The 26,763-nt window shown below is 33.7% G+C and overlaps 3 protein-coding genes across 4 annotated transcripts in view; 2 read left to right on the top strand and 1 right to left on the bottom strand.

Annotated features, from left to right (window-relative positions):
- The window catches only part of LOC105216610 (syntaxin-12), a 42,974-nt gene that overhangs the window by 7,036 nt on the left and 9,175 nt on the right, over nucleotides 1-26,763 (top strand). The window lies entirely within an intron of this gene.
- Nucleotides 1-26,763, bottom strand: part of LOC105216597 (unconventional myosin IC) — a 37,912-nt gene that overhangs the window by 6,244 nt on the left and 4,905 nt on the right. The window contains exons 2-3 of one of the 2 annotated variants that reach the window (XM_011191189.3): nucleotides 8,952-8,977; nucleotides 18-165 (exon numbers count right to left, since the gene is read on the bottom strand). In XM_011191189.3, the coding sequence (XP_011189491.1) occupies nucleotides 18-143 (126 nt within the window). In that variant the 5' untranslated portion in view covers nucleotides 144-165; nucleotides 8,952-8,977. Of the gene's footprint in view, nucleotides 1-17; nucleotides 166-4,376; nucleotides 5,022-8,951; nucleotides 8,978-26,763 lie in introns of those variants that run through there. The other variant, XM_011191181.3, reaches the window with a different exon arrangement.
- LOC105217638 (guanyl-specific ribonuclease pgl-1) lies at nucleotides 5,666-15,444 on the top strand. The gene is made up of 2 exons (XM_029043645.2): nucleotides 5,666-10,686; nucleotides 10,747-15,444. Exons 1-2 carry the CDS (start codon nucleotides 10,653-10,655, stop codon nucleotides 11,601-11,603), a joined length of 891 nt encoding a protein of 296 aa, XP_028899478.1. The 5' UTR covers nucleotides 5,666-10,652; the 3' UTR covers nucleotides 11,604-15,444.

The following is a 26,763-nucleotide window of genomic DNA, read 5'->3' as shown; positions in this document are numbered from 1 at the left end:
GTTGTTTACCCACTTACATAGATTAGATTCTCTTGGAAGCGTTTGCGTAAATTTCCGATGAATGCCTCTTCACTTTGAATGTTCTCGAGCAGCACAAAATCTTGTACGCCCACGCGATCACGATCGTGCAATCCACGCTCCATTCTGGGTTTTGTTACTGAATCGCTGTTGAAAGAAATTTAATAAAATGAAAATTATTTATTTTCGTAAATTTACATTTAATTTAAATACAAGAAACAGAAAGTGAAAGAAACATATTTATATTTATATGAACATAAAATTTGAGAAACTTACATAAATTAAAGAAATAACAAGTAAGGAAGGGCTAAGTTCGGGTGTAACCGAACATTTTATACTCTCGCAATTTATTTATTTAACTTTATTTACATTATATAATACACAATTTGACCCACATATTCGTCATATATATTGTATAAAGTCCATTGACAGTTGGAAACCATAATATTAGGTTAGAAGCACCGAGGTCCTCATGTTCGATATATGGAGCCTTAAAAACCAATGGTCCGATTTCGGCGATTTTTAGACAGGGGCTTCCACACTATAAAGGTAGTATTTGTGCAAAGTTCTGCATCGATATCTTCACTAGTGCTTCCTTTATATATTGTAAAGTTAACGATTCAGCTCGTCTTCAAAGTTCTGGTATATAGGAAGTTGGCGTGGTTGTGAAGCGATTTGGCCTATTTTCACAACATATCATTGGGGTGTAAGAAAACTATTACAAACCAAGTTTCATTGAAATCGGTCGAGTAGTTCCTGAGATATGATTTTTGACCCATAAGTGGGCGATGCCACGCCCATTTTCCATTTTGTAAAAAAAATCTGAAAGCAGCTTTCATCTGCCATTTCTTATGTGAAATGTAGTGTTTCTGACGTTTTTTGTTAATGAGTTAACCCACTTTTAGTATTTTTCAACCTAACTTTTGTATGGGAGGTGGGCGTGGTTATTAACCGATTTCTTTCATTTTTGAACTGCATTAGGAAGTGGCTAAAAAACACGACTGCAGAAATTTTGGTTTATATAGCTCTATTGGTTTGCGAGATATGTACAAAAAGCTTAGTAGTAGGAGGGGCCACGCACACTTCCCCAAAAAAATTACATCCAAATATGCCCCTTCATAGTGCGATCCTTCATACCAAATTTTATTTCCATAGATTTATTTATGGCTTAGTTATGGCACTTTATGTGTTTTCGGTTTTCGCCATTTTGTGGGCGTGGCAGTGGTCCGATTTTGCTCATTTTCGAAAGCAACCTTCCTATGGTGCCAAGAACTAAGTGTGCCAAGTTTCATCAAGATATCTTAATTTTTACTCAAGCTACAGCTTGCACAGACGGACGGATGGACGGACAGACAGAGGTTCGGATTTGAACTCCACTCTTCACCCTGATCACTTTGGTATATATAACCCTATATCTAACTCGTTTAGTTTTGGGTGTTACAAACAACCGCTATAATACTCTCTTTAGCAACATTTGTTGCGAGAGTATAAAAAATAATTAATTAATAATAAAAGAAAAATATTTTTTTCTAATAAATAAAAAAAATTAGAATAATCTTTATTCAGATCCATCAGTTGGCAACTCTACTAATATGAAAACTGTTTCAAAAGCGGTGATAATTCGAATCAGAGAGATCCTAAATAATTAGGATTGCATGAAATCAAGGAATTCACTAAAAACGACGTAGACATTATGTAGCAGCCGATGAGTCTCTCGGAGTACAATATACTCTCTGGGTATCGATTGAAAGTTGAACCTACTTTTTATAACAGATTTTTTCTTTACAGTAATTTTGGTGTTTCTTTCGTATTTGGATGGAATCCTTTTAAAGCTCGACAATCCGAAGAATAAAACTCCTCCCCAGTTGATTTCTATATATTTTATAGGTTGTCTTAGTGTTGTGACTCCAAGGTTAGGTTGGGTCAAGCGATAAATCTCCACGACTGCAGAGAATCTAACTTAGACAGCTTCGACTGTGCTCCTTATGATTCTACAAAGCACTTTGACTCTTATTACAAAGTTCTTAAGACGGCTAATGTCGCTTCTAATCCGACGTGAATGTTGGTAGGGTGACCGGGTACCCACACCAGTAGGATTGCAAAGTAGTTCAAAGCTACTGATAAGGATATTTTTCATACTCCCTAATTAGATAAGAGCTTACTGTTATCGAATCTAAGGCCAGTATTGCCGCTATTCGGCCGGAGTGAATACACACCTCTCTGAAGAAGGCCGCACTTCGTACTAGTATGTCTACAACTATCTTGATGGCAGCCATCTCTGCCTCAAAGACGCTGCAATGTTCTGGCAGCATAAAGCTGGAGTTGATTGAGAGCAAAAGACCTTTTTCTTCTTCGATCCATCAGTGAAAAAGCTTACTATGTCTCTTCTCCATCAGCTTCTACCCCACATAGCTAACAGTAGACTGGCGGATATAAATGTAGGTCCGTTTCGGGTACGTAGACCCGACTGCCGGTATAACGGGCAATGACTTGTTGGTTTTGATAGAATTAAAAATTAAATAGTCTTGTCTTCTAGGTTTCATAGGGATTATGGTTTTCTCTTATAGAGGCCATCTCTCTGTAAGCTATATTAAACACAAGAAAATATTTCTATGCCTAAATATATTCAATTTGCTTCGTAATGTAATGGGGAGAGATATCTGGAATTATAGTCTTTACAGGTTATGGGTACTTAAATTGGATGACTAGTTGTTTGATTATCTTCTAGGACTTCCACAGCTTTAAGTGTATGAAATATTGAACAATTTATTTTAATCGAGGTGGTTTACATTATCAACACAGTGTTGTATTTCTAAATCTATCAAAATCCTTCATAATCAACTTATCGTGTACTATCATCTATCGAAGCTTATCTTCATATGGATTATTCGGAGAGTTATAGTAAATTAGTTAGTATTTTGTTTAAAGAACTATTTTGTTTCTAACGTAATGACGGTTATCATTTACGAATATGTACCTACGTCAATAAACTTAACCAAATCACATATACATTCACACATTTAGACATATCTACACGTATGTATGCTTCATAAATAAGTTTTTGCGCCGATAAACAGCTTTGATGGCAATAAATTCATGACACTTATGTTTTATTATGTAACTCGCTAATCAATTGGACTATTTCGAAATGTGATATTGCACATAAAACAATTGTAGAATTTAGCGATTAATTAAAATAACAACAATGCCGATGGGGAATTCTGCCGAAATTAGAACCTTGTACTGCTAATCAGTAATATTTATTATACTGACATTCATTTGAAAGTCATTTTCATTTGTTTAAGGAATATTTAATAATGTTAGGAGTACAGTTTAAAGATAACAGATATACATCTTTACCGGTTTTAGCCAAATGTTTGTTATGCATTATCTATAATTGAAATTATAAGTGTTGTCATCCTTATTAAGAGACTCTTTCAGTATTTTCTATATACTATTCCATTCATTCCAACGATGTCAAAAATTGTTTGATTGAGAGTTTTTAAGCATGTCAATCAGTATTATTTGAGCGCAAATTGCTTGAGCGGAAGGTGAATACTTGTGTTTCGGAGTGCTACTATATAAGGCGAATAATTAAAAAAAATGTTCTGAGTGCTATGCCTAATGGATATTATAAATATTTTATAGAGAGCGTAAACAACTTAACTCTCGAAGTAGAAAAATTTATAGTATAGATAAGTAGAAGGTAAAATTGATGATTTAAACTCACTTAGAGAGTGGGAATCTACTTAAATAAAGAGATTACGAAAATTAAAAACACATTTATAACCAAAAGAGAGGTATTTCTAATAAATCATAACTCGGTCACCATTCCTTCTACTGTTTTCCATTTACAAAATTCAAATGTCCGCTAATTCAAAAGACTCCTTTTAAAGGCCATAAAAGGGGACAGTACAGACTTTTATTAGTATTTAAAGTTTCGAATAGTATAGTATAGAGCTTCATAAACGGATTAATCCGAAACGCATTAGAAACTGCTGGAGACCTAGGAACCACTTTGTTGTAATTCGTTTTTGTTAAAAGAAATCAAAAATAACTGTTTTTCATGAAGGTCTTACATCTAAATCATAAGATATAACTGTTAAACATGAAGGCCTTGAAAAATTGCTGAAAATTTCAACTACTTGGAATCTTCTTCAATTTATTTTACTCGGCGGATGCTTTCTTACAATTGCGAGCCTTACTAGAACTCTTTTAGAAATATTAACTTTATTTTTTTTTCATTTATTTTTTTTTTAATTTATTTTTTTTAAATTTATTTTTTTTTTTTTTTAATTTTGTTAAATTTATTTTTTCACTTTTTATAAATTATTTTCTATAATAATTTTTGTATATACCTTGCCATTTTTGCAACACTGCACCGTTATCGTGTTGTTTCTTTTTACAAAAAAATAGGATTGAAATTCTTTCTAATCCACAATGTCACCAAAAATAAGTATTAAGCACTTGCTGTATAGCGTATGTATATTTTTTCTTTTTTCACTATTATGTCAATATGGTGAGTCCACGGGATTACGCGTTAGCCAAAACGTCGCATCCACACGTTCGCCTCACGGATCGAACTGAAACCAAATGCTGGCGATTAAGTTGCCTCAAGCCACTGCATAACAGAATCATTTAGCCAGCATATTTTATCACTGAAACGCCTGATTATTTACAGTCTCTTTATTACGATTGTTATTATTTTCGAACTTTATTCCTTTTAGCGCTCTATCTATCTATATAGTATATATTTCGTGTGATTTTTGTTTCTTTTTTTTGCTTTTCTAATTTTGCTTTGCACTTTTGATTAGCACATACTGACTGACTGTTGTGATTAGATAAAATATTGAAGCAAGTGTGAGCTGATAGAAATTCTGCACAAAAAATCGCTAAAACACTCGTTACTTGTTGTTCAGGTGGAAATTGAGAATTGTTAGGCGCGGGTGAGATGTAGAGCATAAAAAAAAAAATAACGGAAAAACGTAACGTTAACTTCGATTGATAAAGCACACCGGCGCGCGCGAAAATATGATAAGTCACTTTTTTGATTTTTTTATATATTTTTTTAATTTTTTTTTAGAAACTGTCTGCTTGTAAGCGCTTACAACAAAATATAAACAAACGTATTTTTTTTGTAGCGAAAGTTCATTTGTAATTTAGCGACACTTGATCAATGGTGGCTGGTTCACACGCCTGGCAAGCGGAAAATGTGGCATAATTGGCGGGTGATGATATTTGAAGCTGGCAGCAACCGCAGCAGTCATCCGCTGCTCGCACAATTCTTGTTATCAGTGTGCTAAATATATTGTTTACATTGATGGAGTACACATTGTACATATGTATGTACTCGTGATGAATTCAAGTTCAATTTTAGAGCTAAACAAATATACATATGTACATACATACATACATATATATGTAAATGTGAGATATACATATGGTGCAAGTGTACGCATGTAAATTGGTAGCTTAAATTACTAAGCTTAGATTAATTCATATGAAAATATAATATCAGCAAAGTATTTAGCTTAAAGAATGATATTAGAATTTATGCATAAATATAAAAAATATACATACTTACATACTTACAAATGTATGTATATATATGCATATTTTTAAAGTGAATCATTTGTTATGAGCGTTAAATTGTTATGCTAACTATTTTCTTGTTGTTGTTTTTGTGTTTTTTTTTTTTAAATAATATTTTTATCATTATTATTAATATTTTTTTATTTTCAATTTTTTTTTATAATTTACTTTTCAAGTGTACGAAGTTGCCGTTACGCACTTACGGTTTTTACTTATCAGCATTCTGCTGGTTCGTGGGGGAAGCAAAGTTGAGTGAGTTACGTCAGTCTTTCGATAAAAAAACATGCAAATAAGCTCACTTGTTTGTTAGAGGCAATATCTGAAGGCTGAGTCGGTTAAGGTTGCTTTACTTTGCTCCGATTTACTTTGAAAGCTATCAAAAGCCGACAAAACTGTGCCAATTTTAACAAACTTTAAATATGATATAACAAAATGAAGTCGCTTTCAATTGTTATCTTTATTTGAGTCGTAGCTAAAGCCAAAATAGCAATATTTTCGAAAGAAAGCTTTCAAAATTCTACTGTCTTTCTCCTTCTTTTTGTTTGGAACTAAGCTCGAGAAAAATATGTGAAACAACCTTTCATTTTAAAAGTTAGCGCTTAGTCCAAACACTAAGTGTAGTCAAGTCCTTCCTTAGTTTTGTAGAATCCCTTTACTTGCAGTTGTATAGTTTCAATAAGTTGATTTCGTTATCATAAGAAACGTGGGTCGGGACTTAGAAATACAAGTTTTAGATTATGTATGCATGGCATATTCTTGATATGAACAAGTCTGGGCAAACAGCACATTAAAGCAGTAGTATCCTAACAAAATATTATTATTTTTTATGACCTTGGTCATCAGATCGATTTTATCCTGCTAACAGGAAGATTTATTGATCTTCAAACTCCTATAAGATCTGAGCGAATGGTGAAACACTATTCACAGAGCAGCCATTAGCATCTACATATATTCCCTACCTATGAATAGGGTCTTCGGTGTCAAATCGCCATCAGTGGCAGAAGAAGAGCTTGAGCTGTCTCATGAAGCAATTGACTGTCGTACAACTTCGTGCTAGATAAACCAGATCAACTTTCAGATTAGACACCGCAATTAGTCCCCGTTTGACATTTAACACACTTCTTCTTACGGTCTGACCTCGTGGAAACAGCACGTTTCTTTGTCCTCCAGTATAATAATTATTTGCACTTTTCCTCCAAACAGGCTTTAGATATCCGTTATAAAAACAACATCGTCAGACTACAACCCCGCCCACTCACACTTAGCCTTTCGAATCCTGTTTGTTTATGCCGTTTATGTGTTGGAAGCCGAACAAAAATCTTTAGATGTTTTGATATGGTCTACAAAGGTTCACCCTGCGGTGATGGGTGCAGAACAACCCCGTGATAAGGTATGCCTGTCGTAAGATACGACTAAAATATATTTCTTGGCTTGAACTACAATTATATTACCTTTTTGATAAGGCACTCTTCCTAAGAATGGTTTTCTACCTATCAAGAAGGGCAATTTGTTCAAGCCACAATTGTCCACCAGTGCAGAGCAGTATGGAAAGGCTCAACAGGTGGTAGCTTCGTCTACAAGGTCTTACCAAAGACTTTAAATCTGGTACCACAGGGAGCAGGAGCCCTGAGAGCTTAGCTTCTACCCGCTCAATGGGTTGGCCCTTCGGGGAGTTACGTGGTAGGTGTGGTTTCAAAGCCAAAAAGCACGGCAGAGGCCACCAAGGTGGCATAAGTGTGACCATACCACACGCCAATTGGTACTGAAGGTGCATAGCAACATCAGGGCGCTGATCAACGCATTGCATTGAACCGATGTGTTTTTGAGCACCTTGAGGTTAGGCCGTCGTCGACAGGTACTCACGTTAATCAAAATCACTAGTTGTCTACCAAGGTATTATATTCTAAATTGGTCTCGGACAGTATTTGAATAAAATGATCCCCCTCTAACGACTTTGCTACGACTGCTAACTTATTAGTCATCAGTATAGAAATGCCTCAAGAACTGTTTGCTTAATCGATTACAGCAACGGCCTTGGGATTGCAATCTTTACACCCAAAAAGTGATCCAATTTGTATAGCATAAGGTACATATACATACTTACAAAGCTATTATAATATTAATAGTACAAAATTTAGTCGCATATAAAATTGGGTTAGGTACATAATGCATATAGACTTGTAAGCAATACAACAATATTTCACTAGAACTAAATATTTACATTATATAAGTAAAAATTGGTAATCGCAGTTCGAACGTCTTCATTGAATGGCGAGATTAAAAGTTACTTATTTTCCTTTGAAACGAAACTGGAACAATTCCCATGATGTAATCAACATTTATTTACAATAAAAGACTAAGTGAGACAGATCACAAAGTCTTTGGATTACGCAGTTATATACACGTATGTATACTTATATGAAAGATTATAGATGACGACAGTTGAGTTTCAAAAATATTGAAAATATACAACATCGAAATACTAATTGAAGTTGGAAGGTTAACTGGCGCCTTCTATCATTTTAAAAATGATTATCTTATAAATATTTCCATGTATAAAGTAGCAATTGATTGCTAAGAAGTAACCTGATTAGTCGATTATAGCGGTAATAAAATATATAAACACCTTTATCATCACACTAAAGTTGACTTATTGAGTAGCCGATTCTACAGTAGAAGAATTACCGTATTACAACCATAAGCATTCTATTATTAAATTGCTTGACAATGTCTGATTATAATCTTATCTCAGTAAATACCTTGAAGTAATCGATCATATCAAGCACTTGAGCGGTAAACGGTCTGTTACACATACATCCTCAAATAAGTGAATGCAATTTGCAATAACAACAAAATTTTACTTTCACACATTTTCATTGCCTACATCTAGGCGCATAATTTTAGTAACGAGTAGGCATCAACATTCGCTGTTATCAGGTGTATGTTAAATAACAGAAAAAATGCCATGAATTTTATTGTAAATTAACATTCTCTGTAAGTGGTAATTTTTTACAGCTGCGTGTACATAAAATGCAATGTTAAGTATAATTGAAAAATATATTCAATTTCTTCATAAAAAATTCAAAATAAGAACTATAACAATATGGTATGTGTATTAATCTCATCTTCCACTTGTATTTAAACAATAACGAATGCAATTAATTAATTTGTAGCTTCATTTAAGTCTTATTTTCAAGTATTTCTTGTACATTTGACGATGATTTATGACTGCTTGCTGTGAATTGGTGTCTCAAACGCAAAAACAAATTTAAAATTTTTTGTACAAATATATATCTGGTGGAGGTTATACTCTTAAATTTTAACAATTAATTTTTGCTTACCTTCAAAAGTGTCTTTCCAAAAAGGCCTAGAAAGAGATGAAAAATAAGCAAATTAGTTATAAATCAATTTAAATTAAATAAATTGTTGCTACGAATACCGGTAGTTAATGATATTAGTATGTAAATTATTACTCATCATTCCTTTATAAGATGGAATGATTTTAAAGTTGAGACCGGAAAAACTACTCAGTGAAAATTTCAGTACTTAAAGTAATGAAATGTATGCAGTTCCTAAATAAATTTGGGTGGTTTTCCTGAGAAATGCGGTAATATTTAAGGAATTGGAACAAGGACTTTTGAAAACCTACAATTCCACGCAACTTCTATTTTGGTATACGTCGATTACATATAGTAAAATATTGTTTTTATTGAAGAAAAAATTTCCGCTGATAACGTAACCAAACAGAGTCAAGTCCATTTATTCAAAGGAAGTCCTTCGGTCACTACCAATACTTCTAAAATGTCTTCCATATTGAAGACAGCCATGTCCATGAGCTAAAACACTTCTATAGATTTTTCTTTTATTAAATATTTCGTTCTTGGTGGCTGCTCTTAGTTATTTAATATAAATCTACAGCTTTTTGTGAGCTTTGGCATGTTGAACAATAGTCCTCTAAGCTACTTTGTCTATTGTGGTCTCTCTCCAGTTTTCCAGTCGGAGCTTATTTAGATCTTCGTTTAATTTGTCCTTTCTTTTTCATCTTAGGCCCTCTTGTTTTGCCGATGAATGCTCACGCGTCCACTACCTTCTTTTGGGATCTTGAATTATCCATTCTTGTAATACAAATTTTTCGTAATTTTCGATATTCCATCTTATCCGCCATTCATTAGGACCGATTCTAACTGTGTTTTTTGCTTATTGTTCAAGTTTCAGCTCCATATCACAAGACTGGTCGTACTACGGTTCTATACAGGGCTAGTTTGCATGGAGAGAGACTTAAATTGTCGTAATTTTCGCTGAGATATAAATAATAACGATAGTTCAAGATTCATTGTTTTTGACCACATGATCGCCAATATCAAATAAATCGTGAATTCAGGTGTTGCTCGTGGCAAGAATCAATTCTAAAAGTAAGTAAGAAAATCTTCTAAAATTTCGAAAAGACCGTCAACCAATCCTTGGCGCCTAAGTATCTAGCAGAACTTCAAACTCGGGTTATTATAGTTATAAGCTAAACCGGAATATTTTGGGCTGTTTGACTGACAGTTTTAGCTTTTCTTACGTTTCTAATTCCTAATTGATCTAAACTGTCCATAAAATTGTCACACTTTTGTGGTTAAGAAACGATCTTCACGTTTTAAGAGAAGAATGTAGCATGAAATTTTCTGTCTTTTTCTGCATCAGCATTGCTCTCTCCATTAAAGTCGGAGCTAACAGCACTTCAAAAAACAAATTCGTATGATAATGTAATGATGCTTCTAGAGTGCACCTAATAAAAAGCACTATTTATGAAGTTAGATTAGAGTTTTGAAAGAAGTTCTAAGCTATTTCAGCATGATCGGCATAGTAAAGGAAAGTGAAAAGATTTAGAATTACAAAAGAACATCATAAAATCTTTAAATTTTATCAAAAGACATTAGTTCCAAGTTTGTAAGTAATTTACATGATTTTACTTAACAAAAATCAGAATTTTCCGCTTCGAAGTTTTTGTATAAAACCAAGTGCAAGGCCATCGGAGATAGTAGTATATTTTCGGAAAGATGCATGGGAGCACAATTTCATTTCTACTTCTGGGTGAGTTGAGAATTTATTTTGGTTGAAATTCAATATTATATTGTACTCTCTTCCTTACAGTGATTTCTGCGGCTTTTGTGGTGACGCAAGGGGAGTATCCAGTAAAGAAAAATATTGCAGAGACAGCAGCGGTAGAAGGACGCGCAGTTGTTAAGAAGGATTTGAGTGAATTGACTGAAAAGGAGCAAGAACTATTGGCAAATAATGCAAACTCTACAAGCGATGCAGAAACAGTTAACACAACGGTTGAAGCTGCAATCGAAGCAGACACAGATACCGTAACAGTTGAGGCTGAGGAGGTCAAGAATACTACAGCTAAACAGGAAAACTTAAAGCCGAAACAGCCAGTAGGTTGTGAACATGCTGCCGGAAAACCCGAACTTGAGCAACAACGAGAGCAATTAATTGCAACACCGAAATTTCATCATGGCGGCAGTAAACCATATGTACAGTTAGTTGTGCCCACACAATATCCCTATACGACAAGATCACCACATCATCATCACTATCCTGGTTATGGTGGAGATTACGGTTATGGCGGTGATTATGGTTATGGCGGTTATCCTGGTTACGGCGGTTATCCTGGCTATGGTGGTTACCCGGGTTATGGCGGTTACCCTGGTTATGGCGGCTACCCGGGATATGGTGGTTACCCTGGCTATGGTGGTTATCCGGGTTATGGTGGTTACCCAGGCTATGGTGGTTATCCGATATTTATTTACCCCAATGGCACGATTGCCAACTTCCCCTTTCCACGCAACCGCGGTCTTAATCTGGACTCACAAAGAACTTTAAATATACCACAATTTCGCACCGTAGCACCGAGAACCACCACTGTGGCAAGTGTAGTGAAAGAAATTAGCAAAGAAGAAGAGTCGCTGCCAACATTCTTTCGTTTATTGAATTTTGGAAAATAAATAAACTCGCAAAGTTGCGAGCTTCGACGTAAAGCTTTTTGTTTTTATTCGCTTAAAAAAAAGTGATCTCAATGAACATTTGGCATTTGCATTTGTTTATGTTGTTAAGAAAAGGCGCAAAAACTCGTATTGAACGGAACAATTGGTATTCTCTGACTTTGTTTATTGCTCGGCTGCGCTGACTCACAATGAGACAACACCGAGGTTGGATATTCACATCTGCGAATTTTATGGACATGCTCGTATGTAAATGTCTATGTGCCGCTTGTAGTGAAATATCGGGGTGAGCCACTTTATTATGTGTGAATATGCGAGTAGCTGGCGCATTACTCATCCTGAAGTCAGCCAAGTTTGAAACGTGTAATGAATACATTGCGCGCGTACTCGTTTTTATAGCCAATATTTTATACTTTTATAATATTTGAAAGCTTCTGTTTTTTATTTTGCTAAGACACGTCAGATCTTACATAGCAGAAATGTGTAAATATTTGCGTTATTCAAAAGCTGGAGATTACTAATTTTTGATTTAAACCTGTCCCCTTTTACATCCCACAGACGCTTGTCAGACCTACATGCGGGTTTATAAACTTTCACCAAAATTTTGAACAAAAAACTATACAAATAAATGTCTTTTCAAGTGTAGATAACTTAATTTACTTTGAAATCTTAAACAATTCTTTGGTGAATCATAGAGAACTTTTACAGCCTTTAAAAAGGCACGTTAAAGTAAATATCGCAATATACTTATAAAACTCAGAGTTACCTTAAAAGATAAATAGTGATAGTGATGTAGACTTTAGAAGCAGAATTTGACATAAAACTTGAAAACCATTACTTTCTTAAAATATGTTTGATTGTTTTCTTCAATTCGAAATTTTCTTGAGCAGTTTCTTTTTTACTAAGGGTTATTTTTTCAAAAATACATATTTTTAGTTCCATTCAGTGTAGCATATCTCAAGTTTTTAACTCTTGAAGTCTTTAAGATCTGCTTTTCTTTAGCGACAATATCTTCTTTCGAATAATACTACTGAGTGGTTTCTGGAAACCGAAAATAGTCAGGAGAGAGAAAATAGTTCCAGTTTGACAACTGTAGAATACCTTTGCATTCTAAAGCGGTCGAATTTGGAAGTATTCTCTCCCTTTCAATTCACCAACCGACTTAGAAAACATCTGACATATCTTTATCATACAGCAAAAACTGATAATACAAACTCATAACTGTACATTTTAAACCCAGTTTCGGTACTCGACTTTTTCAAAATTGTTCTGAGAAAAAATATACAACAGATCAGCTTTCAAAATAATTACAGTTAGAGAAATATGTATCGAAAAAACGAAAGCACAAATTCTATAGCAAATGCTATGTTTCTTCTTAAATGAATTTTTAAATAAAAATTGGCACCATTTTATACATATTTATAAGGTGGTAACTTCAAGTACCCCAGTATAATGTAGAAGATCATGAATGAATTAGTTTTTCTTATCATGAAATATTTTGTCTTAAAGAAAAACAAAGAAGAAGTACAAAAATGGTCTGAGACGGTTCAGTCGGTAGAGAAATTCTGGAAATATAGTTTGAAGAATGAATTACATGTTTTATAAAACAATATATTTCCTAGTACTTAGTGAGCTACCCTAATATATTAGTGAAAATATGCAATTTTATTAGTAAGCAATACTTTGGACTAACACTTGAGTGTACTGCATGAGCCCTTAAGAATTTTATCAGTAAACAAACAGACCACTTCATACGATTGATCACATGTTTTGGAGCACTCTACATATGGAAGTCTATAAACGTTTTTGAGTATGCCCAGTTTACCAAGTTGCACTTTCTAGTCCTTTTTCATTGATTTTCTAACTGTAAAATATATAATCAGATACCGCTGATAGCAAAGCTGGAGATCACGCTTAGCGATAAATAAAGGAATGTACTTTTTGACGTAATTTCAAAGTAGAAGAATGTACAGAAATATAGGGAAACTTTCTCAGGAAAGTTAAATCTTGATGCCATATCACAAATCAGCATACCCTAATGCACAGTCACTTATTGTTTTTTTCGTAATATACGTGATAACAGTGTTATGTCATTTTGGAATATTATCATACTTTGTTTTTTTTTGTCATTTTGTTTGCGTCTCACTTTTATTGGATTTTTAATTAAAAAGCTTGCCTTCAATTGATGCACAAATCACATTTGAATTGTTTTTAATTCCAAACTCAAGCTGAGAGCAATCAATTTATGTTTCTTTCTTTCATTTTCGTATGATCATACATGCCAAACAGCTTTCGAATACAAATGTTTAGATAATGAATCAGTCGCAAGTTGTTATGCGCATAATTGTGCGGTTTAACAACAGACAAAGTAATATGTAAATATCTGTACATACATATGTATGAAGTATATATTTTCTATATAAGTAAGACTGCTTCAAAGTTTCTATTCTTATGCGTAATATTGCTAAATTATCATTCAATGTTATAACACATAATTAGTATGCAACCACATCATACCGATCTTGGAACTTGTAAAGCTGTTGAGGTCGTTGTCATTTTAGCAATTAAAGCTTTAATTATCACATTTTCCAAAAAATAAATATTAGAAATGCATCATGTTTAAATTTAGTGGTACTTTGCACGAGCTTTCGAATTTCTCCTAACTATAGATATACTTCAAGTTTTATTGTCCGATTGAAAAATTACAGTGAGATGGAATCCTAAGAAACTCAGTTTCAATCCCCAGTTTCAATCAGTTCCTCAATCAATTAATTCTGAAGGGAATCAATTATTTTCAAGATATAGACTAAGCCGATATATTTTATATAAACCATTTCGTCCGTAGATATTTCTGGCTGTTAGATATTCATTGGTCTGTGTTTAGATATACGAAGAGCTTTAGTTTTTGTAAACGATACTGTGTTCCAATTCAACGATAGATCGCCACAATAAGAACCTCTTGAGTTCACAAGGAGGTTTTAATAATTAAAGAATGCTCAAAACCCTTTCATTTCTTAGAAGTTTTTTTTTATTTTTTCCGGAGAATTTAATTTTCGGAACGAATTGTGAGGGAAATATCTCTTGTGAGGGTCATAAATATCCGCACTAGCCTCATCACTTTCGAATCGTTGTTATTCTTAAAAAGGTAATTTACTCGACTGGTAGTACAAAGTTTATTGGCAATGTGATTGACTCTAAAGTTATAAATCCTAGAGTACGTAGTCACTAGAAATATACTATGGCCTTGTATGAGCCTCAGACAATCGTTCGATATGCTCAGTTTTTAAACTCTCGCAACAAAGTTGTTTTTACTAGCTTTCAGACCCATTTCATTTTCGTCGGATGAAGTCACAAGGACCAGTAAGCTTAACTAAAATTTAAAGTTATACTCAGATTACTTTCTTTCGAGGAGTCTTTAAGTGACTTAGCTCCAAAGGTTACCAGAATAACTCTCGGATTAGCTTCCTGGCTGTAGGCGAGACCCTATTTCTTTACTTAATCAATTATTTAAACTGAAGTTATTCTTGTTAGAGCTCTTAGTGAATAAGATAAAGGTTACAATCGATGAAGAACTTCTGTTCAAATAACCTTTCATTGAATATTTCTAATATTTTGTAGCATGGTGTAAAAGTAGAAAATTACGGTGTGTACTTTATCTGTCTGGTGTAAATTTTAATTGTTATTAGTCTAATCTTAAATTTATAACATTTACGATTTTTTTATTCCGAACGTGGACATTTTACATATTAGAACTTAAAGAAGTCGTAAATTATTTGGAACAAAGTTGCCGCTTCTTATCGCAAACTCATATGACCGACCCATTTGTGACTAATTGTTGAGGGTAATGAGGGAAGAAAAATAATAATAATAATAAATATTGCATTATTAAAGTGGGCTAACCATTATTTCTCTGAAAATTGAAATAAAATATTAAATAAATATTTTTGAATAGCATATAATGCTGATAAACTTAAATACAGGGTGTAAAATAATTCCACAAAAAAAAATCATGGTATGTAAAATCTGGAGATCTTGCTGCAGAATGATTCATGATTAGAATTATATTGAATTGTGGTTTTCAACTCATTCGCCATATTCGACATTATAGATAGAACACCCTGTATGATTCATTGACTTTGATTTTCGAGTTCTGTATGGTTTACGCACAGTCGTCAATATATGTACATATACTAAATTATACTTCTCTACGCATATTGCCTTCATTCTTCATTTGTATATAATTTACTTTGTGTACTTTCAATTGAAAAGTCGAAACATTTGTTCAGTGATAAGGTTTGATGACATGTTGCACGCTGCAATATTGACACATTTCAGCAACGCCGTGCACTTGAGTCATCACAATAAGCGTCATTGAATGTACATAAATTACACTTTGAAAATTAATAAGAAATCAAATGCTGAGGTCATTGAACAATTATAATGACAATTGTGTACATAGCTGTCTTGCATTTAATTATTACAACATAATGAATGAACACCGCAAGTATTGTTATGAAAAAAAAGCAAAACAAAGATCAATTATATTATTTTTTTTTCTTTTTAAAGTTTGTGTAATATATGCAAATCTATATAAAAACTCATTGAAATGTTTTTAATCTCTATATACAAATATGACTCATGAATTGACGAAAAATAATAATTCTTCATTTGCAAATTTATTTTACACAAAATTGTGATTTTTTGATTTCTATAATAATTTCTTTGCGTAGACATCAAATCGAAACTGTGCTTATCTTTCATCAGTTAACATTCCCTATCAATTTGCTTTGAACTAATTGATTATGATGATACATTAATTGGTGTATATTTGTATGTAATACCCTGTTGGAAATTGAATACACAATAAATAGAATATAAAACAAGTTAGGAAATGTTAAGTTTGCAACCGAACATTTTATACTCTCGCAATTTATTGATGAAATTTTATTCAGATAACACACAATTTGACTCATATATTCGGCATAAAGTCCAATAGAATAACGAAAATCATCATATATAGCGTATAGGCTGAGGTAATTCCTGAAACGATTTCCCTCATTTTCATCACATTATATCCAAGACTATAAGCGTACTTAATTTGGCTAAGATATTTCTCATATTTACCGATATATCCGCTGTAAATCCCCTTATATTTTTGAAAAACCTATAATTAGGTATATGGGAGCTACGGGAAGTTATGCCCTGATTTTAACAATTTTCTTCTGTAAAATGTAGTGTTTCTGATGTTTTTCGTTAGTGAGTTTACGCCATTTTATTTTCAACATAACCTTTGTGTGGGAGGTGGACGTGGTTATTATTCGTTTTCAACTATTTTCAGGGTGTGTCATGGGTACGTAAGGGAAACTACTGGGACCACGCCCACCTTTCAAAAAAGATACATTCAAATATGCCCCTTCCTAGTGTGATCTGCTGTGCCAAATACCACTTTTATAACTTTATTTATAGCTTAGTTATGCAACTTTATAGGTATTCGGCTTTCTCTATTTTGTGGGCGTGGCAATCGTCCGATTTCGCCTCTACTCAAGTTATCCGTTGCATGGACAGACGGACAGACAGACATCCGGATTTAAATTTATAAATAATAAAATGAGCATATACACTGCTTCGATAATTAGAAAGGATTTCAGCTATCTGCCAAAGTTAATTTTTGTAATCTCTATATAAGCTCAAAGGAATTATACTCTCCAATCCAACTGAGCATTTCCTGTAGGGTCAATAGTGTAATAAGAATGTGATATACATATGTACATTAGTATCTCTATATTTTAATAACATTAGGACATTGATAAACATTGAATGTGTGCGACAGACTTGATAACAATAATTTCCAAGTCTTTTTTCACTTTGCGCCGTGAAACAAATATATGTAGATGTGCATGTTTGAATAAATATTTATTTGATATCAGACACTATATACTCAGAATTTAGTGGATTTCCAGTTAGCTCATGCATTTTTATAGAAATTGCATAATACTTTATGATATTGTTTGTTTGCTCAAATGCATGTAGACGAAGTGCCGATAAAGACGGATATATGTAAATATAAATGAGAGCAGGGAATTTTTCAATAGAACTTGTAGATTTCGAGGAATTGTGAGGGTTTGATAGCTACATTTTGTTAGTTGAATATATGCTGTAAATAATTACATTAAATCAAATCATAAAACAAATAAATATTGATCCATCTAGAGAATCACCCACCCTAATGTGCATTTTCAATGATAGTCAGCTGATGTATCCGGCTATTGCTAACGTGTAAATTTTTATACTTAGTATTTGATCTTTATTGTTTTATATCGCTTTTAACCACAGCTGTAAATTGTACAATAAAATATAAATTTCAGGAAGAAATACCGCTCTGATAACTGACTTGTATATTCAGTTGTACAAAAAGTCCCATTTGTGATATTCCACTTGAGTGTTGCCAATAATTTATTGAGAAAAGACAAGCGATGTTATAACACCTATAAAATGAACACGTATGACTAAAATAATCTGAAAACGAAAAAATCCTAATGCACGTATGTTTCGTAATCAGCGAAAGCGTCAATCATATACGTAATCATATTGATTATTATTATTATTGCAAAAATGGATATTATAAACTGAACTAAGTATACTATTAAAAGAATTGTTGATAATAACCATAGTCGAGATTGTTTTCCGTAGCCGAATGATTTTGTCTTTGCATTTTTAGTTCGTTAGCTTAAGGCTAGAACTAATGAACTAGCCTTATACCAGAACTACTTGGGAAATGTCTGGTTTTTCGGATCGAGATTTTTAACGTCAATGGTCAATTAACCAATTAGTTCTTTGGTCTTCGACAGAAACATCCCGTAAAGCCGGAACTTCACAACATATTCACCGATCATTATTCTAAGCTGAATAAATGCTCAAAGGCTAACAGCCTGAAAAGTCTGGTATGGAGTTCTAGCTTAAGAACTGTGTAATATCGGAAGAAGAAGAGTCCAAAAAAGTTCGAGACATTTACATTTATGTTATATATAACTGGTTTGCCTTTGAAAGAATTGACAGCGAGAGCGCTACATGCCGCCGAAGAATATGGTCATACAGCTCAAGAGATTTGAAAAAAAAAATTTCTTAGAAAATATACTTTTCACATTTCTTAATAATCACATTAATACGCAAATTAGTATTATTTTGTAATACCGAAGCGAAACATCTTTAATAATTTCTTTTTTCAATTTTCTCCATACAAGTGGAATGTTGCCGGCCTTTTAAAGTGCTCGTTAGTTATGACTACTGTGAGTTGTTTAATTTTAATGAAAGCATAAAGTCGCATGAAAAGCGGAAAATCAACAACTCTAAACGAGGAAAGAGATATGCAATAATTGCTGTTAATAACAAAGTCGTTGTCATTGGGGTACTCATTAAGACTGGCCATTTGTGGTTTGTCGATATGGGAATTAGTTTGAGTAATATGTGTCTTACCGTGTCCACTATTATACCAAATGGTTTGGCTGTTAATTAACAAGGTGAGCTCAACATAATGTGGCGGTCAAAAAAATAACCATTTAGCGGCGTTAACTATGAACTGACCTTTACATTAGTGTTTCTGCTGCTTTCTTTGTAGTGTATTTTGGGGGAAATAGACGAATTTCGTAGCAGCAGTATATATGTGAACTCAAGCATACGTATTTTTGACAAACTGTTAAAGTAGCTTAAGTCGACTTAAGTTAATTGCTACAAATTGAGTTATTCTCACCATTTTTATCGAGTTGCTACATTATATTTTATCTAAAGCAATACCTTGAGTTTGGAAGCTTCAAGCTACAATGAATTGGAGATGAAGATGTGAGCAGATGTTTAAAAGAAATGCAAAATGCTTGATTTAGTTTAAGTCGATTTAAGCTATTTTAACATTTTGCAATAGATATAGATGTTATATAAGCTGCCATCGATTGGTCACTTCTCTGCTCGCTATCTTTGGGCGCTGCTCGCCTGTCAAAAATTTTACATGTGAAAACAACAACAAAGATATCTAGTTGAATTCGTGCTGGAGAGTATGCGAATACCTCATTAAAATTTCAATAGTCGCTTGCTGAGTGCTACCAAGTTTTGTTTTACTCATTTTAGAACCATTTTGCTATTGTGAACGGCTCAAAGGACAAATTACTGTCAAATCAATAAAAATTGCTATACACAAATTTGAAATTGAAAAGGGCAGGCGAAGATAAATCGTTAGTATTTTTGTATTGAATTTATTGAATAAAAAACTTTAATAAAAATTAAATTTGTTGCAGAAAACGTTAGAGATAGACGATGGTTGAAGAGTTCAGTGCGACCAAGTATATACAATTCGATTTCAGTGCTGCCAGTTTGTATGAAAATTTGGAAAGTTTGTTCGATTGGCTTGTCTATAGCAGTTAGCCAATCGATGACAGCTATAATAATGTTATTGCTATAAAATACTAGGGATCCTCAAAAGTAATAAAATTATATGACTATCATAATTCTTTGGGAATGACAGAATGAATGAATTACATAATTCTTTTGGGAATCTGATAAAAAATAGTCAAATGACAAAAGGATATCATTTCAATTCGATTGCCAAGTGAAATATGAAGTTAGGCTCAAAAATGATATAAATAAGTAAACAATTTGAGGTTAGGCTGAAAAATTATTTAACTCAAAATGAACTGTCAATCATTGTCAACCTATGACAACAACTGTCATTAAATTTGACATACCGAAAATCGTACATAAAGTTGTATGACAAGAGTTTACTGGGGTGTTTTTGGGGATAGATTACACGGAATAAAGAAAGAAAGGTCTATATTGTATTAAGAACTTCAATGATAAGTGGTAATGACAAAAAAATGACAGAGAGGATGGCATAAGCCTTTCGTTTTTCAAATTGTTGCAATTCTGAATGTTATACTTTTTATAATTTGTCAAGAACCGATCTCTTTGGATTTATTTTTAGTTGTTTAAACGAAGGCTTTTGATGAGGAAAGTTCAATAAAGGTTACTTGACAAAAGAAAATATGGCGCAGTGTCAAGTTCGTCGATTTTTAAAGGAAAAGAATGGCAAGTTCGATGTCGAAATATATAAGTCTATACTTGGCCATTTGTCAATATACATATTATATATATATTAAAAGACATTCTTACAAAAAATCACCAATCAAAATATTTATTATCTTATTTCACCAAGTTTTTCTGGTTTCTATTACAGCTTCTATAGCCGTGTGTCTATATTCAAATGCTGTCGGTAAGCACGTTTCGGTTATTGCTTTCATGTTTACGAAAGAAAAAACTCAAAACAATTACGATAAAAGTTCAAAAGACAAACTGGTACACACGAAATTAAAGTGCTTACATAACTATTTCTTTTTTAATGTCTATGTTACTTAGCACCCAAAACCATACGCAAAGAATCAAATGAACTAGTTCCCCAGCTTTTGCGCATTCTTATATTGTTATTATTGTTGTTGATCTTGTTGTTAGTTATAGAGCAGTCTGTGCATGCGCCTCGCGATCTGTTCGGCCGCCGTCCATCATTCTCATTGTCACGTAATGTTTCGAAGTACAGATGAAGTCTACAAATGTTGTGTGTTTTTCGGTTTTTATGGCTTGCGTTGCGGAAACAACTTGGAAATGATACAAACAGATGTGCATGCCTCTGGTTTGTGTTAGCCATGTAGGAAATTGTGTTGATGGTTGGGTCTACGTAAGCGGTACGGTTCCGTATATATATCGGAATAAGGTCTGTCAACACTGCAGGGAACATGAAAAACAAAAAAATTGAATACTTTATGGCTATGACCCACTTCTTATAGATCGTTCTTATATAGAATTAACTTTATATATAGAAAGTTAGAATACCAAAATAGAGATCTGTGTCATAATATACTAATAAAGGGGTTTTCAATAAGAGTGCTACAAACAAGCTTTTGTTTTTAATAAAACAATCAATGAAATTATTTATTCCTGTGATGCCATTATGTATGGAACTCGATTTCTTTTGCATGGTCACCACGGGCACGTTTGCAAAAGTCCAGACACTGCATTAATCGGCCGATACTGCTGCAATTTCACGTTCGATATTCGTACGGGTAAATCAGTCGCCGCAGGCTTGTTGACATAGACCATAGACTTGACGTAGCCCAATAGAAAATAGTCTAACGGCGTTAAATCGCATGACCGAGGCGGCCAATTGACTGGGCCATTTCGTGAGATAACACATTCTCCAAACTTGGCTTTCAATTAATCGATTATGACATTCGCTGTGTGGCATGTGGCGTCGTCCTGTTGGAACCACATATTGTCCAAGTCCATATCATCCAATTTGGGCTAAAAACATATTCGGTTATTATCATTGAGCGGTAGCGATTTCCATTTACAGTAATGTGCCGGTCTTGATCATCACGGAGGAAACCGTATTTCTTCGGGATGCAATGGTGACTCTTATTTTGCTTATAGACGAAGCCATTCAGTCAGAAATAAGTCTCATTGCTGAAGCTGATTTTTCGATGGAAACCCGGATCATTTTCAAGTTGAAGCTCAGAAAATTCACGAACATACGACGATTCTGATGGTCAAACGGCTTCAGTTCTTGCGTTAATTTGATCTTGTACGGATGTAGGCCAAGATCTTGCGGTCCCTATCGGTCTGTTTTTATGCTATTTTACTATTTTTGCAAATCAAAAGATATAGAACAATGAGTTTTCATAAAGCTTTCGCTCAAGCTTCAATAAATCTTCAATTTAATGAATTTTAGATGAAATATTGAACTTAACTTATTATATTCACATGAAAATATTTAGAATAAATTAATACATTAATTATATAACAAAAATTTAAATAGATAATATTTAATTATTAATTTGAACAAATTTAATTTAATTAATCAAAAAATTAATTTATAAAAAATAAGTAAACAATTTTAAATTCAAAGGTGGATTTTAAACAAACAAAAATACTAAAAATAAATAAGAAATATATCAATAAACGGCTATTGTTGTTAAAATTGCTAAAAATAAATAAATAATAATCCGCAATGCATATTGAATGCCACCCATTGAAATAGTCACCACAAACGCTACATAATAGTTTTAAGTTTTCTTGTAAACATCTCAAATTTCTTCAAGGCCACTCCCCATATTACGCACGATTAGGTTTTGTCATTTCGCCTGACCAGGCTTTTATGTGGCCAAGCTACTTATGACCAAGTTTACGAGCTAGACTTGCGTGTGTGAAGCAGTACTTTGTCTAGCAAAACGTTTTATGGCGCACAAAACTCATAATACCTAACTACCGAGTGTAAGTACCACGCTTCATACATGCGTGTGCATAAATACAAAGCATAAATACATATGTATGTGTTTGTGTTAACAAATAATTTTTTGGTTCATTGTGTTACTTAGTGTATGACTTAATTTTTGTTTTTTTTGGCAATTAACATTATTTAATGTTATTAAATTTATTATTTTATTATTTTTTTATGATTTTTTTATATATATTTTTTATAAATTTTTTTTAAATATATTTTTTTAATTTATTTTTGTATTTTATTTTTGATCTTTCTTTTAATTTTCGAATAATTTCAATATCCAGTTTTGTCAATTTGGCACACCAGTGGCAGCATTGTCAAATATGTAGCGAGAAAAGGCAACGTGTTTACGTACAATTAATTAAGCTCCGCGTGCCTCAAAAATGTATGTATGTCAGTAAGTACTCCTCGCCGTTGTTACATTTTATTGACTTGCAAAATTTCAATAAATGGCAAAAATATCTCTTCGATGCATTCAAGGTTATGATTATTCAGACAATATTGGAGCACAACGAATGCGCAATTAAAAGCGTGTGTATGTATTGGCGGTATGACCACATCCTACACCATTACATTTTATTTTAATCCCTTAACTCATTGCCCCAATTTCTGAATTTTCTTGTGCCACGCTCAAGCTGCCGCACCAATACTTACATACATACAAAGCCAGCAACGGATCGGTTTGCACACTAAGCGACACTAAAACTTAAATAACCAATTTTACGTTGGATTTTGACACATTTCACAAGTGACAGTGAAAGTCAATATTTTGTTGTTGTTGCTGCTGTTTTTGTTAATTTCTTCCTGTGCCGTCAGCTCCAGAGCGTCTTTGTTAACTGCATGTACTTACCGATGTGCTGCGTTGCAAAATAAGGATAAACAACAAACATTTCATTGTCAAACGTAAAATGCAACAACAACAATAACAACATATTCATTATACCTTGGTGAGTTTGTGGCCATGCCAGTAGTGTAAAGTCGGTCAGCAACGCCAGCGTCGTGTTAAAAAAAATGCGCCCACACTCAGGGAAAATTTATATACACATCTACATACATATATATTGTCTTACATACATACATACATACACATACGCTCAAATATTAAGTTAATGCGTCCTATCGTGTTGCGCCAAGGAAATACTATTTGTTCCTGTGGTAAAAGTTGGTAAACAAGTTCACGTCCGTCGAAGCAACAAAAAAGAAAAACAAAAACCAAACACACATAGTAGTCGACCTGTGGCATGGTGTGCGGAAGTGCAAAGAGTCGTGGAAAATATGACTTCAATAGTAGTTCAGTAGTATTATGTATTTTAGACTATTGAAGGTTTCAAAGTCAAAGGCACAGTTTTTGGTCTATAAAATTTAATTTGAATCATAACTTCGTTATTTGAATGTCTTTTACGATTTCAACAATTTCTCAAATGGTTTAGATGTCTAATATTTTGTCTACTGAGCGTACTGTTCGCAACATCATCATCTATCTTGAGACCCAGCATTCATTATTGGAAAATATTCGACCGAATAGACCATTTCATCCAGAAGCAACATTGGTTTGGTGTGGTTTGTGGACCGGTGGAATCATCACCACTTCCACTTCCCACAAATCGCATCAATCAATGGATTTATTATTGAGGTAACAATACGGTGAGCAGATAATTTCACGTTTTGGGCCGGTCGATTGACCAACATGATCGTGTGGTATCACACCGTTAGTATTTTTTCTGTGAGGATATGTAAAGTCTAAAGACTATGCTGACAATCCCGTTTCGATTAAGGTCTTGGAGCAAAACATCACGCATGTCATTCGATACCAGTTACCAGTCGTAATTCTCGAAAGAGTCGTCGAAAATTGGACTCAAAGAATGGACCATATGAGATAATAAATTAAATTTGAAATTTCTGTGTTTGTTGCCAGAGAATGGAACATGTGGCAGTGATTTTGGATCAATATGTACTCGTGATCAGCTCTGTTGAAAAAAAAAATAGATGTCTAATGGTGCTCTCATATGTGAAAGCTCATGTGATGTGATGTGATTGGCGTTCAACCGTTTAGCCGGTTATAGCGCGCCACTCCTCTCCTTCCTTCGCAGTTCGGCCCCAGTTGGAGATTCCAAGTGTAACCAGGTCGCTCTGTGAAAGCTCATAGATTTCATTAAAACTTGTTCTATATGGTTTCCAGTAGAGTTCTGGCTTCGAAATATGAATAAAAGAATAAAATATCTTATAAATATTAAATTATAAAAAAATTTCAAAATTCATTATATTTATTAATATAACTAATTGGAGGTATAAATAATACAGTCGAAGAGCTTTAAGAGTTTTTCTAGAAGTGACCTAAACTTTAGGTTAATCTACTGGATTAAAAGTATGAAAATCGGTCAAAAAATTCTCAATTTTCATTAATGTAGTGTTTTTTTCACCGATTTTGTACTCAATTGCATGCGAACAAATGTTTCCGAACATTCTCTTTAAGAGAATAAAAAGGGCACACAACCAGTTTTCGAACACAGAGCTTTCGCTAAGCTTTCACTCAATCTTCAAAGTTGTATATTTTAGTTAAAAAATATTACGCAGAATACCACCACCATAACCTCGACATTCTAAAAATCGAAAATATAAGATAACTAAGTTTAGAACCAATTTTTAACTCGGAAATTATTGAGGCCAATCGAAATAATCTTCAACGATATTTACTAACAAAGCTTACTGTAAAGCTCACCACTTAAACTAACAAGTCCATTCAAGGCATACCGTTCGTTATCACTTAAACTAAAAAATATTAAAATTCGCATGTATAAACAAAAGTTGTAACGGTACAAACGGTGACGGATGCGTTCGCCACTATTAAGCCACTCTATCACTTCCAAACTGGTTAATTAAGTGTTGTGTGCCAATTTTCATGCAAATCCGAAACTTGCTTAAAATAAACCATCAGACCAGAGTTTTGACAACAACAAATCACCACATTGTGCCACTGTCCGTACGAGCAGCGATGATTGTTGACGAAATCGCACGCTGACTCACCAACACAGCGGACTCACTAGTCGAGGTGCTATGCAGGAGTATGAAAAAACCAGAAATCCGAAAATCATATTGTGCTTGAAACGAGTAATATGTACTATTGTAGTGTGTCACTGCTGTTGTTGTTGTTGGTTAGAGTCATCGAATGTTGCATGAAAGACCACCGATAAACCAGATTGTGTCTGTCTACCTGGTCGAGCCGGCTGTTTTCAAGTGCTCACGCCGGTTGTCTTATCTAGCCTGCACTGACAAAGCTTTGAAGGCGCTATACGCGCGCTAACGAGACGCTGGCATTGTCAAAGCCCCCAAGCGAAGTTCAAGCGTTATACTGCTAGCTGACTGCCTGTTCGGCTGATGATGATGATAATAGGTAGTGTTGTTGTTGTTGTTGCTCTGGGTTGTTCAAGAAATTGCTCGTAAGTTGAGGAAAGCACAAGCGACACCAAAAAAACCACATAATAGCAACAACACCAACAACAACAATGCATGTGGTATACTAGTATTTTAAACTGGTAGAACTACTTTTTCTGAAGCATCATTTTGCTTTTATTTATTTTACGAGCATTTCACTATCTTTTTTATTGTCTTGTCTGTCTGTCCGCGTTTTTCGTGCTTCAGAAGGAAGAAGCTAAGGAGCGTCTTGTGCGCTGTTATATATTTATATATGTATGTATATATTTGTTGCAGAGTTTCTCGCGTGTTAGTTGTTGTTGTTTGAAAAATAGGAAGTAGTAAAACTCGCGCGTATTAAGTGCGAACGAGTTAATTTATATACTTAACTTAATTAGCGTAATAAATACTCGAGTCAATATGATTTATAGCCGA

Source organism: Zeugodacus cucurbitae, chromosome 4, assembly GCF_028554725.1.
Source record: "Zeugodacus cucurbitae isolate PBARC_wt_2022May chromosome 4, idZeuCucr1.2, whole genome shotgun sequence".
In the NCBI taxonomy this organism is placed as follows: Eukaryota; Metazoa; Arthropoda; class Insecta; order Diptera; family Tephritidae; genus Zeugodacus; species Zeugodacus cucurbitae.
This window is presented reverse-complemented; position numbering and strand designations above follow the sequence as displayed.